The sequence below is a fragment of the Tinamus guttatus genome, unplaced genomic scaffold, assembly GCF_059628265.1.
Source record: "Tinamus guttatus ecotype Peru unplaced genomic scaffold, ASM5962826v1 Tinamus_guttatus_pri_ptg000180l, whole genome shotgun sequence".
NCBI classification, from domain to species: Eukaryota; Metazoa; Chordata; class Aves; order Tinamiformes; family Tinamidae; genus Tinamus; species Tinamus guttatus.
The window spans coordinates 274,596-291,869 of NW_028288714.1; the positions used below are offsets into that span (position 1 = coordinate 274,596).

General features: G+C 35.5%; 1 protein-coding gene across 1 annotated transcript in view; it reads left to right on the forward strand.

The window, feature by feature from the left end:
- GPC5 (glypican 5) overlaps window positions 1–17,274 on the forward strand; it is a 632,403-nt gene that overhangs the window by 214,759 nt on the left and 400,370 nt on the right. Inside the window, exon 6 of the mRNA XM_088523345.1 lies at window positions 10,323–10,443. Within this exon, the coding sequence (XP_088379471.1) occupies window positions 10,323–10,443 (121 nt within the window). The remainder of the gene's footprint in view (window positions 1–10,322; window positions 10,444–17,274) is intronic.

Sequence of the window (17,274 nt, forward strand, 5' to 3'; positions counted from 1 at the left end):
TGATTTCCTAGTTTGAGTCTTTGTTTGGCAAAATATTGCTGTTATTTGGGGTGTTTTGTCTTGCTCTTTATAGACTTCCTTTTGCACCATGCATAAAGAATAGTTTATCTGCCCAGAATTTAGGAACATAATGCTGTGAAATGTAGACATCAACGACTAACAACTTATTATCATCACTATCATTAATTGACATGACCCCTATTTTTCATGATATCTTTCCAGTGAGAATCCTTCTTGTTATTGTACTTTTGAAAAAGTGTAAGGATTACATTTTGAAAAAAATCCCTGAGGTTGATAACATTAAAAGATATTCATTTTACAACTGCAAATAACAGCAGCTATAATGAAATATATTCAAACTTTCATAGTACTTGAGCAGAATTATTCAAGAATTCTTTGATTTAATGTGGATTACTTCACTCAGATGATATCCCAGAAAAGGGAGGGAGGAAGGAAAATCATCAGTAAAAGATACTATTTTAAAAACATTTTTATAGAAAAAATAGCTTAAAATAGATTACCTTAATGAGTTATGCAGATGCAGTCAAATTTGGTATATTTGAAAACTGTCACAACTGTGATATTTCATCAGTATTAAGTGTGATCAGAATTGATTTATTGTGCTAGGAAGAAGCCTTAAAACTTGCATTTCCAATGTTTGGAATATATTATTCTGATGAAGAAAATTTAGCTTTGGTAGTTTCTGCTTTAATAGAAGGTCTTTGAGAAGGATGCAGTCTTATTTAGACATGCAACTTGCACTGAATTTCAGGTGCCTAATAAAGCAATTATTTTAAACACATGCTACATACATACTGACAGGAAAAAAAATGGTGCTTTTGGAATTCTCCGAGTGGAGACCAGTCTACCTAATGAGCCTTCAGGGTTACCTATTTATGTTCATTAGCACTTATTATTGACTATTAAGAATTTATTTTTAAAGGACATGATTGATCATCCAAATTATGGTGAACTGTCTTCTAATCAGTAAATATCTCTGAGATTTTTGGTTGTTAAGATAGGGTAGAGATTCTTCTGAGCACTTAGAAGAACAGCTCTAGTATTAGAACAGAAATAAAATTATTAGGCTGATAGTTCTCATGTAGTGCAAAACACTAAGGTCTAGATTACACTTGAAAATTCATTGAGACATATTCTGAAAGATTCTGTAAGAATTACTTTACTGGTGTGATTTCTTATATTCCAGTGAAGACGGTTCCAAAGAAACAAAATTTTAATTAAATATATATTTGAAAAAAGGATTCTAAAGACACAATATTTATTTTTCAAATGTAGACATGCTTTAAGGCTGACCTGCATTCTTTCCTTTAAAGAGGCAGTTATAGTCACTGAACAAAGTATGCATGGATACCTTTTATTAGACACATTTTAGCCCAAAGTTTGTGAGAAAATATTTTTTGTCTAAAACATAAATAAGATAATTTTTAGTAAGTTGTTTTCCATATTTATTTTTTCCATAAATGTAATGAGTATGTATGCAATTTTTTTAAAGTATCACCTAAATTTCAGATCTAGAAAAAATTGCTCATTCAAAAATGCAAAGTCATTTTATTTTATTTTGAAAATGAAAAAAGATATTTGAAATGTTTGTTTCTCTGCTACATTCAATCTATTTTAGAAATAGTACAATAGCTGGTGACGAAGTTCAATATACGATGGACTTTACGATGGACTTTATTATTTTCTGAGGCTTATTTTGAAATAGTATCTACTCTTATAAAACCAGCCAACACCCTTGCCCAGGTTCCACATGTTTTTGAGGATTGCAGTGATTCTTTGATTTGTTCAACTCTGTTAAAATGTGCTTCATTAAATATCCTGGCTCCTACGAAAATGACCAAACACCCTCTCCCTACCCTATTCCTCAAACTGTGTCTCTGTACTGTCATGGCAGCTATGAGCAACCTGAATCTCCTTCAGCAGGGTCTTCTTATACACAAGCTGTAAGACAATATAACCATAGTCTCAATATATTGATCCTGTAATAGGGATCATTGAGCAACTTAACATAAAGATACTTAAGTAAGGTAAGGTCAACCAGGCTTAGCATTGACCAAGTCCAAGAAGGGGTGGTAGATGTGTTGGTAGCAGCTGGTAGAAAGACATTAAAATTGGGGGAACAGCTGAAATCTTAGGTGCAGAACATCACCAGTTTTCTCAGGAAAGGCTTGGTTGACAGGATAATTGGGACTGTGCTGGAGAACAGCAGTGATAACACACTTTTTTTTACTGCCTTAATATCAATGCATTCCAAATGTCTAAAAGCAGAGGAAGCAGGAAGTTTGAATCCCAGTCTATATCCTAAAATCTTCTTTTCCTGCACTTGCAATTTTTTTTCCATTTTTTTTGGATACATCCTTGTATGAAGTGGACGGAGGACTGGCTGCATGGCAGAGCCCAAAGGGTGGTGATAAATGGGGCTGAGTCTAGTTGGAGGCCTGTGGCCAGTGGTGTCCCGCAGGGGTCAGTACTGGGCCCCGTGCTCTCAAGTTGTTCATCAGTGACTTGGATGAGGGCACAGAGAGCACCCTCAGCAAGTTTGCAGGTGATACGAAACTGGGTGGAGTAGCCAACACTCCAGGAGGCTGTGCTGACATTCAGAGGGAACTAGACAGGATGGGCTCGTGAGGTTCAACAAGAATAAGTTCAAGGTCCTACACCTGAAGAGGAATAACCCCAGGCACCATTACAGCTTGGAGGTTGATCTGCTGCAAAGCAGCTCCGCAGAGAGGGATTTGGGAGTGCTGGTTGACAACAAGATAACGATGAGTCAGCAGTGTGTCCATATGGCCAAGAAGGCCAATGGGATCCTGGCCTGCATCAGGAGTGAATGTTGCCACCAGGTCAAGATCCTCCCCCTCTGCTCAGCTCTGGTGAGGCCGCACGTGGAGTATTGTGTGCAGTTCTGGGCTCCCCAGTATAAGAGGGACATTCAGCTTCTAGAGAGGGTCCAGCCGAGAGCCACCAAGATGATGAAGGCACTGGAGCATTTTTCATATGAGGAAAGACTAAGCGAGCTGGGCCTGTTTAGTCTGGAGAAAAGAAGGCTGAGAGGAGATTTGATTAACGTGTTCAAGTATCTGAGGGGTGATTGTAGGCAGGAGGGAGCCAGGCTGTTTTCCATGGTGGCTGGTAACAGGACAAAGGCTAATGGGTGCAAGTTGAAACACAGGAAGTTCCATTGCCACGTGAGGAAGAACTTCTTTCCTGTGGGGTGACAGCCCTGGAACAGGCTGCCCAGAGAGGTTGTGGAATCTCCTTTTCTGGAGATCTACAAAACCCGCTTGGATGCAGTCCTGTGCCATGTGCTCTAGGTGACCCTGCGTGTGCAGGGGGCTTGCACTAGATGATCTCTAGAGGTCCCTTCTAACCTTAACCATTCTGTGATTCTGTGATTCTGTGTTCCTTGTGGCTACTGATCTCCAGACAGGTTTGTTTACTTTTTAATGTCGTTTTCAAGGGCAGTCCTATCATTAATCTCCAGGCAAACATTGTTTACTTCTTTCCATCAGACACACTTAGTTCCCCTTTCCTCCATCAAAAAGCTATAAACGTTCCTAATACACGTTTGTGTCTGGCTAGTCCTGGTGCCAGGAAAGCCATGTTGACTCCTCCACAGTTGGGACTGATTATTTTGAGTTATTTTGATTTTTTTTTTTTGCCTTTCTGTGCTTAACTATTAGTACAACAAGATTCAATTGAAATGATTATACTGTTTCCTAAATATTAGCATCAGTGAAGCTCAGAGTTTTGATATGTTTATATTTCTGCGTGCACTCTGGTTATAATGCACATCTGTATACCGGAGTTGAACTTTCATTAATAAAATCGAAGAATTTTTTATTTGAGAGCTTTAAAATCAGTCTTGATTTCCATAATTCATACATTTATTAACTTTACCTACCAAAATGTTTCCCTAATAAAGTTGGCTTTGCTTGAAAATATTTGTTACTGAAATAATACTGAAGTAATGTGGAGATGTATAGAGCCATATTTAAAGAGTGACAGATCTGAATCAAAACAGTATGACCACTGGGAGTTGAACAATGGGGGAGCTGGATCTGGATCAAAACTTTGTGTGATTTTTATCATTGATTTTATCTTCTGTATCCATTCTACACTGATATAACTGCATGAATGTAGTGTAAAGAAATGGAAAATCATGATCAGTTGTTGACAATAAATATAATGTATGAATATTTTGCTGTCTTCATAAGATTATATAGATTATTAATGCTGAAGTGGTATAGGGAAACAGATCTGTCTTAAGCACTATATCAAGAAATGGCTTATTCTTAAGAGAATTCATATATTTATTACTTCTAATAGCTTTTCAAAATTTCATGAACCAAGAAATCAGCCAAACTTGACATTCTCTTTTAATAGAGATATTGATACAGTTAAATGAAACTATCAAATGTGGTCATAGATACAATAGAGAATAATAAGAAATTTATATGAATATTCATATATTGAACTCAGAGAATAGGAAACTTGTTAATTATCATTTAAAATATGTTTATGGAATATAAATATATCAGTGCTTGCTTTTTTTCCAGTGTTGATGAAAATGAATAGTTCTTGGGGACCAAGACTGCCTATTAAAGTGATGTGATACATTACTATGCTTGCACTGAAGAAATGAGCACAGATGGCAGGTCTATTACTTCTCTAACAAGAAATTTGTCATTTTTTTTCCCCAGGATTCAAATCTGAGCAACACTTGCTCCAGTCTGACTACCTCTGTGGGGATCCTTAAAATGTTTTTCCATTACTTGTACATTAGGAGAAAAAAAAGCAGAAAGTGATTAATGCTCTATTAAAACTTCATAATGAATGAAGTTGCTCAAACCCAGAGTCTGAGATTTTTACATTTTTCCTCAACTTAAGGAAAACATATTTTGCATATAAATGAAAATCTACAGGGATGAAGTTTTATATATCATGCTCAGATTCCAAATAGCTCATTTAATTCAGACAGATCATTTAGTACCGATTAGAATGTCTGAAACTGTTGTATTTATAGACATTTCTTAATTAAACACAATAAAATTTGGAAAATAACAGAACAATATGTAAGTAAGTTTAGAATTTTTCTATTCAAAAAAATACCTTCTTTCAATGAACAGATGAGTAGATTAAGACTTGACTTTCATAAACTTGTTTTTGTGGTAAGAATCAACAGTACAATGCTTCATAAGGCTTTGTGAATGCCTTATTATACACCTGAAGTAAGAAACAAGTTTTCAACTTACCTAGTGACTTCTCAGTGCCTGTAATTACAAGATACTGGAAATTAAATGATTTTTTTTTTAATGTAAATTGCTCTAAACTAGAAATTTTTCAATGAAAGCAAATTTAATATGAGTTAAGATATCTAATGCCAGAAAAAAAAATCAATTGGATTCATCTACTGCAGTATGTTGCATGTATTAATATTTGGAGGTTCTGTCTTGAGACCTGTAACACTTAGCAATTCAGAAAAGGGTTGTTCAAAATTTGTGCTGTGACCTGATAAAAAAAATCAGAATTATCAGTTTTGAGGAAAAGCATTTTTTGCTTTTGAATTCCAAATTGCATTGTATCCCTTTTTTTTGTTTGTTCATTTTTGTTTTGTTTTTGTTTTGTTTTTTTTTTGTTTCATGCAAATGAATTCTAGGTTTTTATTTGTCATTTACCCTTTTACTTTCTATATGTGATGCTTTATAAGAGATGCTCTTGAGTGAAATTGGCATCAAGACCCTGAGGAATTAATTCCAAGGTCAAATGCTCTCTAATAGAAAACTAAAGAACCTCGAAGGAGTAAAAGTCTTGTAAAGTTTAAATAACCCGCTACCTGGAAAATATGAGAATTTTGTTTAGACTGGAGAAATACATAATAACTTCTGTAAAAGTCAGTCTTGGAAACATGTAGGAATATCTATAGACCTGAGAATAAAACAGAGGTCTTGGAAACCAGTAATTATTGTACCAGTCCTGGATCCAAAGCTTTCACTACTACGGATACAGTCTTGTGAGCCATTTGGGGTCTGCGGGGACCTAAAACAAAGAAAACCACCACGAGGATAGACTGACATGGATCAATAAGAAAAGGCATAGGGCAGGGTTTGATATATTTTGGGGGGTAGCCAGTCCATATTATTTCATGGAAGTTTAAGGTTGGGGGACAGCATTTTCCCAAGTTGCTCATGGTCAAAGCAACAGACTGGTAAGTGATGGGGAGTCACCAATTTGCTTCGCTGTCTCAGGGATGGAAAGGATCACCCCAAAAGCGAGAGTGGAAAGGAAAGAAACGGCACAGAGCAAGTAAGAGCAAATGATAGGGAGGCTGTGTTACCACCTGCACCTGTGATCTAGGTGTTGTTCAATACTGATGCATTTAAAGTGACGGAGTTATATGCACATTTGCACATTGCTTGTCACAGTTTCTTTGCACTTCCTGTCTTGGCTTCAGCTTCTTCCCCTTCCCAGACCAATGGAGAAAAGCCAAACTCATCTCTGAGCAGTCAGAAGGGATACAATTTGAGTAACTAATGCGAGTAGCTTCCTTGATGGATAGGTGACTGAGTGAATTTCCTTCCTGACAGAAAGGGAAAGTAACCTGGCAGGGAAAGCTGTAAAAGAAGAAAACATTTACCAAACTTTCATAATCTATAGGAAGGTGGGAGGGCAAGCAGAAGAATGGAAGAAAGAAGAGGGATAGTCCTAGGCTCTGCCACAGAGAGGAGTCTCTAGACTCTACTCTATTTGCATTTACCATGTGGAAAAAAAAAATGAGGAAGGAATGTTCACCGATGAACTGAATTAATAAATTGAGACCTTGTTAATTCTCAGGTTTTGTATGGGTTACTTTTATATGGCTTATTTTTTTCTGACATAGTTAAATAAGTGGTATGATCAACTGAATAACAAAAAGAAAAATCCCATTCTGTAGTACTATACTATACTATATGTACTATATCTGGTTTTGTAGCATTTGAGAAAGGGTATTAATCCAGGAATTTTGAGTGACAGAAAGTGAGAATGCAAGTTTTACATACTATGAAATGGAAAATGGAAGAAGTGTATACAAAGAACACCCTACCCTTTTAAGATTTTTTTTTAATAATGTTGTACTATGAAGAGAAAATGCAGTATTAAACTACTAAACCATGACAGTTTTTCCATCTAGAATCATATTCTTAATCTGAAAAGGGGAAGGCAGGGAGGAATGCCATATAAAATTACTTATTTTGATTTATACATTTGACTATAAAAGATGGATTTTTATGCCTGGGAAAGTTTTTGTTTTGTTTGTTTGTGTTTTTTTTTAGAAACTACCAGAATAACTTTGTTAAATGTTTCCTTAAGTCTAGCAGATAAATGGCAGATTTTGCACACTCACCAGTAAAAACTTTTATTCCATCACTAGCATGAACAGAAAAGACACTCTGCTATAAACCAAATTACCACTTTGTAGAGTACATCAACTGCTCATATATCCAGCATATTCAATAGTGCTATGAAGATTCTTTTAAAAATCAACTGCCACATTGTAGAGAACTGCATTAACCACATTAAGCCTTGCTTTCCTGATTGTGCAACATTAACATCTATTTCAAGTAATAGTATGACTAGTGAATCAGTAATGGTGTTAGTAATAGGCTTATTATTTTTAGTATTTATCTTTAGCTGGTATTATGTGTCCTGAATGTTGAATACAGCTGACAATATATTTTCTCTAATGAAGAATGGATAAAGCTTGGTCCTTTAAATCTTAACTTGTGACTATTCCTAGGTGATCGTTGTTGTAATGTCTTGATACATAATTGAATTTAAATTTGATATTATATTTATTTCCAGTGAATTTGACTGAGTGAAGAAGAGAAAGAGAAAGGAGAAGAGACCTGCCATAAATAGTGCATGCAGAGCTGTATGTAGAGGGTCTAGAATGTTAGTGCTTTTTGTGAAAACATGGATGTTTAAAACCTAAGCAATGCAAGTCTGCTGAATTTGTATCTGTCAGCAAAACGCTTGCTGGGCCTCAGAATAAATTAACTTCTCAAGCATTTTGCAGTACTTCTAGTCAAAATGAAGTATCTATCAAAATGAAGTATATAATGCCTAAAGAAGTTAATAATTTTTGTCACATGTATAGAAGGCGAGTTGTAATTTCTGAGACCTACAAAGGATTTAGAATCATTTTGTATGAATGGGTTAATATCTTTCTATGAAAATGGACTATGTCATTTTAGGAACAGAATTTCAGTCCTTGCATGTATCCTTAGGAATATTCTTAATATTACTTTATGTCAAGGTGATATTTAAGCAAAATCAAAGCATCAAGATCATAAATTGTTGCTGTGTAGCAACATTGGTTTAGAGGGCATGATTCATTGGTTAGCGTTCTCTTAAGTACTATGAAGTGGGGAAACGTTTATTCTTTTCTAATGCAATTTATCCCTCTTTTCTCCTTTAATTTCTTCTTTCTTTTTCTTTATGTGTCTTTTTATATGATTTTCTCTCCATATTCCATTCTTTATGCTAATTTCCACCATTTGTAATTTAGCTCTTTGGCCCCTCCCCCCCCCCTTTTTTTTCCCTTATTCCACCTGCCAGAAGGATCAGTGATAAAATAAACAATGTTGTAATTAAACTCTCCTCTTTAGTGTTCAAAGTATGATGGCCTAAGGAAGAGACGTCCTTACCCCTCTGAGGCACTTTTTTCCATCTGTCTGCAAACTCAGGCAGTAAACAGCACTGATTTTCTTCTGGTTGTTTCATGCATAGAAGTGTTCTGTGATGCTAGAAGCACTAGTAAAATTTTTCTTAAAACTCAGTTTCTGCAGAATTTCAAGATGCTATTTTGCCTGTGCAATACAAACATCTAAAAAATAGGAATTAGACATTTCTGTATTCCATTCTTGATATGGTTCTTTCTTTTCTTGCAGAGAAACATCTGGCAAAATATTTTTAAGACAGAGATATATAGATGGCCTCTTGTAAAGTATGCAGACAAAAGCTAACATATGGAGGATATTTTCATAATATACAGTATCTGTGATGAGAGTGTAAACATCCAGGTTTTCTTGCATAAGTTGGGTATTACATACAAGATATCACAGAATGGCTGAGTTTGGAAGGGACCTCTAGAGATCATCTAGTCCAACCCTCCCTGCTCAAACAGGGACACCTAGAGCACATGGCACAGGGTGGCATCCAAGCAGGTTTTGAAGATCTCCAGAGAAGGAGACTCCACAACCTCTCTGGGCAGCCTGTTCCAGGGCTCTGTCACCCTCACAGGAAAGAAGTTCTTCCTCACATGGAGATGGAACTTCCTGTGTTTCAATTTGAACCCATTAGCCCTTGTCCTGTCACTGTCCACCACCAAGAAGAGTTTGGCCCCATCCCCTTTACATTCTCCTCTCAGGTATTTGTACCTGTTGATAAGATCCCCTCTCAATCTTCTATTTTCTAGGCTAAGCAGGCCCAGCTTGCTTAGTCTTTCATCATAAGATAGATGTTCCAGTCCCTTAATGATATTCGTCACTAAGATGATATGAAAGGTGAATGATGCATATCATTTTAATAAAACACACAATTCTGTGAAATGATTTGTTTTACTTTTGGTATTTTTAGCTCTGTTAAGAATAACATGTTAGGAGCAATTTTCTAGTTACTCCTTTAGTTCTCACTTGAACAAGCATCTGGTTCTATTAATACTTTTCTAAAAAATATGTCTGTTGAATTATTTTGGGTCTGCTCTGTGTTTATGTCAGTTATACTTAGTAATGCCAATTAATTTATGCACAATTTTACTACTATCCTGCAATAATTATTCTATTTGGATATACATTCACAAAAAAATGTTAAAAAAATTGAGATATTGCTGTGAGCATACAGTGCACATAGAATCTGGTGTTTGTTTTTAGACAAACACTATACAGTTTGTAGTTAGTAAAGACAAGTTTCACAAAAAAGTATAATGTATAGAGCTAAAAGTTTATTCCCTCAAAATTTATATAACTACTTTCTTCTTGTAGTAAAATTAGTAAATTTTGTAGTAATTCATAATAATTTGTAATTTGTAGTAAATTTTTGTAGAAAAATTAAAGCTATCATAAATAATACTACTTTATGGAATGTACTAATTATACTGCTATATTCCTTTTCTATTAAAAATATGTGCATGTAATGAATGTATCCCATTAAAATGGAATGTTTGTGCTATGAGGGCAGAATTAATTTAAAGTAGAAGATGTTTCTTGGAGAGAAGAAGAGTTTGATAAACCATTTTTGTGTGTGTTTGTGTGTTAAACTAGCTACACTCATCGTGTGGTTGGCAGTGGAATCAAAGCTCAATCTGGGAATCCAGAAGTAAAAGTGAAAGGAACAGATCCTGTAATAAGTCAAATTATTGACAAGCTGAAACATGTTATTAAGGTAAGCTGCTTTTACCTATGGATATATACTATTTGCTATAGTTATAGCAGTAAAGATCAATTTTAGTTGTGAGAGGTACTGTTCATTAAAGGTTAATTGTTAATTCAAATTATCGTTCAATGCACTTTCTCACAAAGAAATATTTTTTGCATAGAATATTTCAGCTCCAATTGTTAATGTTTTAGTTAAAAGTTTTGTGTGTTGGTAGGTGAACGTTGGAAGTAAGTCTCTGGAAGCTGGGCCTTCTGTACGTGTGAGTACAACTCAGTATTACGATAAATGGAAGTGCAATCAGTATAATTTAGGGGCGTTAGTAGGGTGTGCTAAGTCTGCCTTCTTTCTAAACAGGACTTGCTATGAAGGTTTGTTTACAGAAAAAAAGCAGAAATACTAGGAAATCAGAACAAGGCAGCATGCTTGCTGTAGGAGATGGTTTACATGGCCTGATGTACTTGTGTGCGATATACTAAATTTAACTCTTACAAGGCAACCTGTTCCAATATGTTTCTATATAACTGAAATATTGTAGTAAATCTATCTTTTGCTGTATGGTTAAAGTATGTTTTATATGTGCAGCTAGCCAGAACTACAGGACAAAAACTTGACCCTATAGAAATCAACAGTTTTGCTGATGATTCCATATTTCAGCCAGAAAATACAGGTTTCTACTTTGATCTGAAAACTCAGCTGTTTTGCAGATATAAGAAATGCTGTAATGGCATTGGTCTACTTGGCAGTAGTCCCTCTAGCACCATATCTTATATTCAGCATTGGTAAAAGGAGAGGGAAGTTATTTAGGGAGGGCCTGCAAGCTTGGCAACTTTCCCCTGTCTACTGCCCAAGTTTGAGAATTAATGGGTAGTAGAGGGTTAATCCTTGTCTAGTTCTATTAGTTTCATTTAAGGACCGAAGGACCTAGTTTAATTTTGTTTTTCCATCTTGGCAGCTTTTAGATGCACTTTCCCACATGGCTTCTGGAGTTGAAATAAGAAAGCCATTCTAAAAGTAATGATAGTTTCATGACGAATTCTCGGTTCTTATTTCTCTATTTTTGAAAAAAAAGTTTTCTCTGACAACAAAAGAATGAATGAAGTAGACAAGACAGATTTTTGTTTGTTTGTTTTCCTTTGCTTACAGTGTTTTCTAGGAGAAGTGGCATCCAGATTTGAACTCAAAAGCAATCATTCTTTCTTCCAGTTAGAAACAAACATCTTTTCTCAATCTTCCAACTTCAGCAGGCTTTTGACTCTATGTTCTTAAGATGATATGCGGGTGAACACAGTTTTGCCTCCAAAGGGATGCTAGGGCTTAGTTAAGAACTACAAATTATTCTCCAAAGGAAAGAAAAAAAACAACCCTGCAAATCCTTGTGGGTAATTCTCCAAGTCTTTCATCTCTCAGGAATGCTATCCTTTGATATTAAAACTGCAATGTATAGTTTATTGTACTGTTTTTTCCCCAGAGACTAGAAGTAGTGTTGTTTCCTCAGGTGAGGTTCTTAAAGAGTGCAACAGAAGAATGCCATTATAAGGTATAGAGCTAATTCTCTCAGAGGTATTCTGAGAGCTAATTCACCTTGTCCCAAAAGACTAGACCAGATCCTGGTCAGAAGGGCTAAAAATTTTCATAATGCAAGTCTTACTAGCCTGCAAATATAATATGTTTCTATGGGATATTTTTCTTTCTTTCAGATCGGAGTATTGAAATGGGACTAGGGAATAAAGAGAACATCAAATACCTTAGAGACTCAATATATAAATATTTTTATCAAAAAAAAAAGTCTGGTGAAACTGCAGAAAAAAGAAAAAAAGAACCTTTTTTTTTCTCTACCATTTACTGCTTGGAAAAGGAAGCTGGAGAGGGAAAATTAGAGGCTCAAATTCAAAAGATCACCTTTTTGTCCTTTTTGATATGAAAAGGATGAATCACATGTTAAGCTTACTATGGACCAGCCTGAGAGATTAAATAGGGTATGTTTAATGCACTGTGGATGCCTCACAGGTAGAAGTCCCATTTCTACAAAATGAGGTTCAACGCTCTAGCCAAGCAGTATTAATGCAGTGTTAAAACCTAAATAGCTGATTTATAAGCAAAATTACATTTCCTCTGATTTGCAGAACTAATCATTCATGAAATCTATGGAGGGTCATATGCTTTAATCAAGCTTTAAAGTAGCACAAATTAGCAGTGATATGTGACTTGTCATTTTTTTAGGCAACTGTATATTTCACAGAGGTTGAGGTTGGAAGGACAGAAGGACCTTTGGAGATCATCTAATACAAACTCCCTGCTCAAGCCAGGCTGTGTACAGCAGGCTGCCCAGGACACTGTTCAAGTAGCTTTTAAATATTTCCAAGGATATCTTAACAACAACCTGCTCCTCACTGTTTTTCCTTATATTTGGACTTCTGTATCTGTTTGTGCTCATTGCCTCTCATCCTGTCACTGGACATCACTGAGAAGAGTCTGGCCCCAACCTCTTTACACCCTCCTTTCAGATATTTATACATATTGATAAGATCTCCTCTCCACCTTCTCTTCTCCAGACTGGAAGGCTAGCTCTCTCAGCCTTTCCTTTTATGACAGATGATTTGTATTATTTCTATGTAAATGCCATGTAATTGCTGCAACCTTCCTTGCAAAGCAAGTTAATTTATGTTATTCAGTCGCGCTTCGTATGGAACATGGAATGCAGTCATTTGCTCTATTAGGAGAAAGAAGAAGAGTGATAATTCCACTTTATGTGACTTTAAGCTTTTGAAGATACAGAATATTGAAGCAGCATTGCTCTCTGTCACAATGCCATCACTGGATGTAGCCCTTCCTTCTCAACCACACCACAGCTCTGTGAATCATTGGTATGTATAGCCTGTTTTGCTTTTGATTGTGTACCCTGTCTTTCTAAAAAGGCCTTGTAGACTGAAATGTGAGTACCACACATAAACATCCTACAACAGAAACAGAAACTTCACTGCTGGCATTTCTGACAATAAACACAGTGAAAAGCACCGTTGTCATGTAATCAGTGATGAGCTTGTGATATTTGTTTACTCCAGGAATAGGATTCATTTCTGTATTCAGGCACCTACATGTAGGTTATAAACTCACTTTATATGTAATTCTATTCCATGGAGCCTGGACAAAATTTCATTTCATTTCAAATTTCATCATTGGTTCATTTGACCAATTTGTCTGTTTCAGGATGAGAAGAGTTCTTCTTTAGGCACACAGAATATAAAAAGAGGTGATGACACCTTGGCCACATGTTGTCATCTACATTATAGATCCCTGAAATTAAGTGTCTGAACTGAAGGTTTTCATCCTTGTGTCGTTTTCTGAAAGATATTTAGCAGCTATACTGGATCTTCTCATACTGCTACTTTCTGCATTTTCAAAGGGTTATATCAGATCATAAGATCATCAAACCATGAGCAAAACTAAAGTCTGCTTCAAAATGAAGCCTTTTCTTTGGCAGGTATCTGAACTGGGCTGACATGCATAGAATAACTTTTTGTCTTTTATTCCTCTGAAATTACTCTTTCCTTTTCAGAGCTCTTGAGTATAGTTCAGACAGCCAGGAACTTGTAAAGATACATCCAAATATTTGGCGAGCTTTTTAAAAAGAACTCATTTCATGATTAAATATTTCTTTCCAATGATTAAAAAAAAAAGAGGATAATCAAGCTATAATAGGACTAGTTCAATGTGGATGACAAGACTGGCATTGAGTCTACAGAACTGATGTCAGTTAGAGATATATCCTGATTAAATTTTGCCCTTCCAACATAGAAATAATAATAATAATCTCTACTGTGTCCAGAGTAGAAAATATGTGCAAAAAAGCTTCTTTGTTCTTTAAACCTTTCCTTTCCCTTTGTCCTCAACTAAAGAAGATATCTATTATCACTTTTCTCAGCAACTGCAATAAATTCTACCTCTCACTTTCAAGAATCCAGGCAGGAGGGCAGGAAAATGAATATGTTGAGGTAAAACGGAGGGCCCATTGAACTCTAGTGAGCTCTCAGAAAAGCAGATGGCACATATTTATTGTACATATGACTAACTATCATCAAATAGCAAAAGACACAGAGGTATTAAAATCCATTTTTGGTTATCTTTAGTGTGCGCATGAGAAAATGGATTAAAGACTCTTCTGTCTGCAGAAAGGAATGGGCCTGTTTGAGCTCTTCCTCTTTTCTCGTTAGGTATATACATGTGCATAAAGATCTCTAGCATATAATGTGCTGTAAGATATATAAACATATGATATTTAAATATATTCTTAATTTTCTAAGTTCTGGTCCATAAAAGCCTTGAACCATTGAAATAAAACTTGTTGCATAATGGAAAGTGTCTCTTTCCAGTAGGCTATAGTTTCTCAGTTACTGTCTTAGAGGTAAGGTCAGAATTCACAGACTTTACAAGGGAGACCTTTTTCCTATATTCTATAGTGACACATATGCCACTCTTCCTTTTTGAGAGCCTCTCAGTAAACCTTCTTTTTCTGTAAATGGAGAATTTTCCAAAAATCAATAGAACTTTTTGATTCTGTTGGACCCTTACTGCTATAATCTGTGCTCTTGACTCCATGGATTTGTATTCTCAGCAACAGAGTGCAATTAGAGGAACTAACCTGAACATTGCTGAATGACAGTCAGTGGTGAATACAGCTTTACAAAGTCACCTTTAAAAAAAATTGCTTGTACATACAGGAGTTTTAGAGAGCATTTTAAATGATGGGCCCTTCCTCATTCATTTATCTTTATGGTAGGTAAATAATCGCTTCACTACATATTCTCATATGTACTCTAATCTGCAACTGTCACTCTTGTTTAACAGGCACTAACAATAAGCAGTCAGTTGCATGTGGCAACAATAATGGTAATAATTTTTCCTTCTTCTCCAATAGTTTAGAAACATGATTCATTTATCATTCCGAAAAGTGCAAATACTAAGGTTATGAAGTAAATATGATGCTGTGATTACAGGAGATGTGGAATTTAATCCTAATGTATTTCAGTAGATAAATCCAAATAATTATTTGAAAATAACAGACGTAACTTGAAGCTGGTCTTTATAGGTGAAATAAAGTCTTCCTTATTTTAGAAAATCCTGCTATGGTGGAAAATTCTACTATGTCTCTCTGTTTAAATTAGGCAGATAAAATCTCATGGAGATCTCCAGAGGCACCTTGCACTCTTCACTGACTATGCTGGAAAATTAAACTATTAGGATAAGTGATTTCCTAGTTCTAAGTGCAACAAAAGATGTGCCTAAACTTATCTGGAAGATTTCTCATCCTATACTGCTATTAGGCAATGGTATTAGGCGTAGGATTTGTTTTCACTGCAAAGGGCTGAAAAATGTCAGCAATGGAAATGCTATCTAATTATAATCAGTCAGATCTATACTGAAATGGAAATCCAATATAGCACTTTTGTTATTGATACAAATTCTAAAACCAAGACTATAATCAGTATCCAACTGCTAATTTATAACCCTATAAAAACAGGATGTGTTTAAGAAACAACTCATGCCATATTATACAATTTTAGAAATTTTGTTTAGTAATTGAACCCTGAATTTTGGGTCAAATTAAGATAATAATTTGCTGTGCCAAATGGAAAAGTATTACACCGTGGAAGTATAAGAATATGCACTTTTTATATGGGATCAGACCTATGGATGATTAAGTCTTATATCATGTTTGGTTGGTACCTATCATCAGAGGGTCCCTAGGTACAGAAATTCTGAGTGACAGAGACGAGGTGAATTTGCCCTCCTAAATAATAGTTTTGCCTGTTTTTTTCCTTATGCATCGTACCATTTGTTGACTTTCTTCTACATGTGTTCATTGAGCATGAGCCTTGGCTGAACGATGCAATGTCTAAACCCTGAATAGATGCCGTTAATTCATAAGCCATTTCATGTGGCTGACAACTAATTTTTCCTTTTCTAGTGTTCATTGCTATAGTGTTGTAAGTACTGTCTTCCGCCATACTGTCATTTGCCTATTTGCCTATCTCAAAAAAAGATTACAAAAATAGTGAGATGAGATTTTGTTGTGACACTGATTTGTCATACTAACAAGTAGACTTCCCAGCTGTGCTTTTTAAAAGCTTTTATCAATGCACAGCATCATAGGCAAATTAATATATATTTTCATAAGAGCCGTTCAAGTACATATTGGGACTGGAGATGGAATTCATTACCTAGGTTTTCAACCGCACATACAAAGAACTGAGTTTTTAAATTATTCATATACAAGATGCTGTTCTTACAGTTGCGTTTCCCTTTGATCACTGATAACATCCTTGTGCCTTCTTTAGTGTTATGATAATTATCTAACAGTTAAAATCCTTCTGCCTCTTATAAGAGTTCAAAATGCTATGTAAATTCAAGAAATTTTACATTCTGACAACTCCATTTATGATTGAAATGCAGTTCTTTCTCATGGAACGGGTGAATTGTTAAGAGTATGCCATTTAACAGTCTCAGACACTTGGGCCATTAGTTTGATATTGCCTTCAGTAACAAGGACAAGCTGTTGAGACTCACTGTGAATTATTTTTTCTATTCTCAAATGTATTTTGTTGATATACTGTATCTGGCACTTTGCTGGAGTTAAATACCAGGTGCCCCATAGAGTTAACTGGGAAGTAAAATTTCAGTGCACATTGGGCAACAGACATGAGGCATTTTACTGTCCTAGATTTCCTATCAATCAGCTATGTTTGCTTCTAAACCACCCATTTATTATTTCTCTTTATTTTTAAATCAGAAACGCTCTCTTACAAGGTTGGGATGTTTTTAACATATCGTAAAATTAAT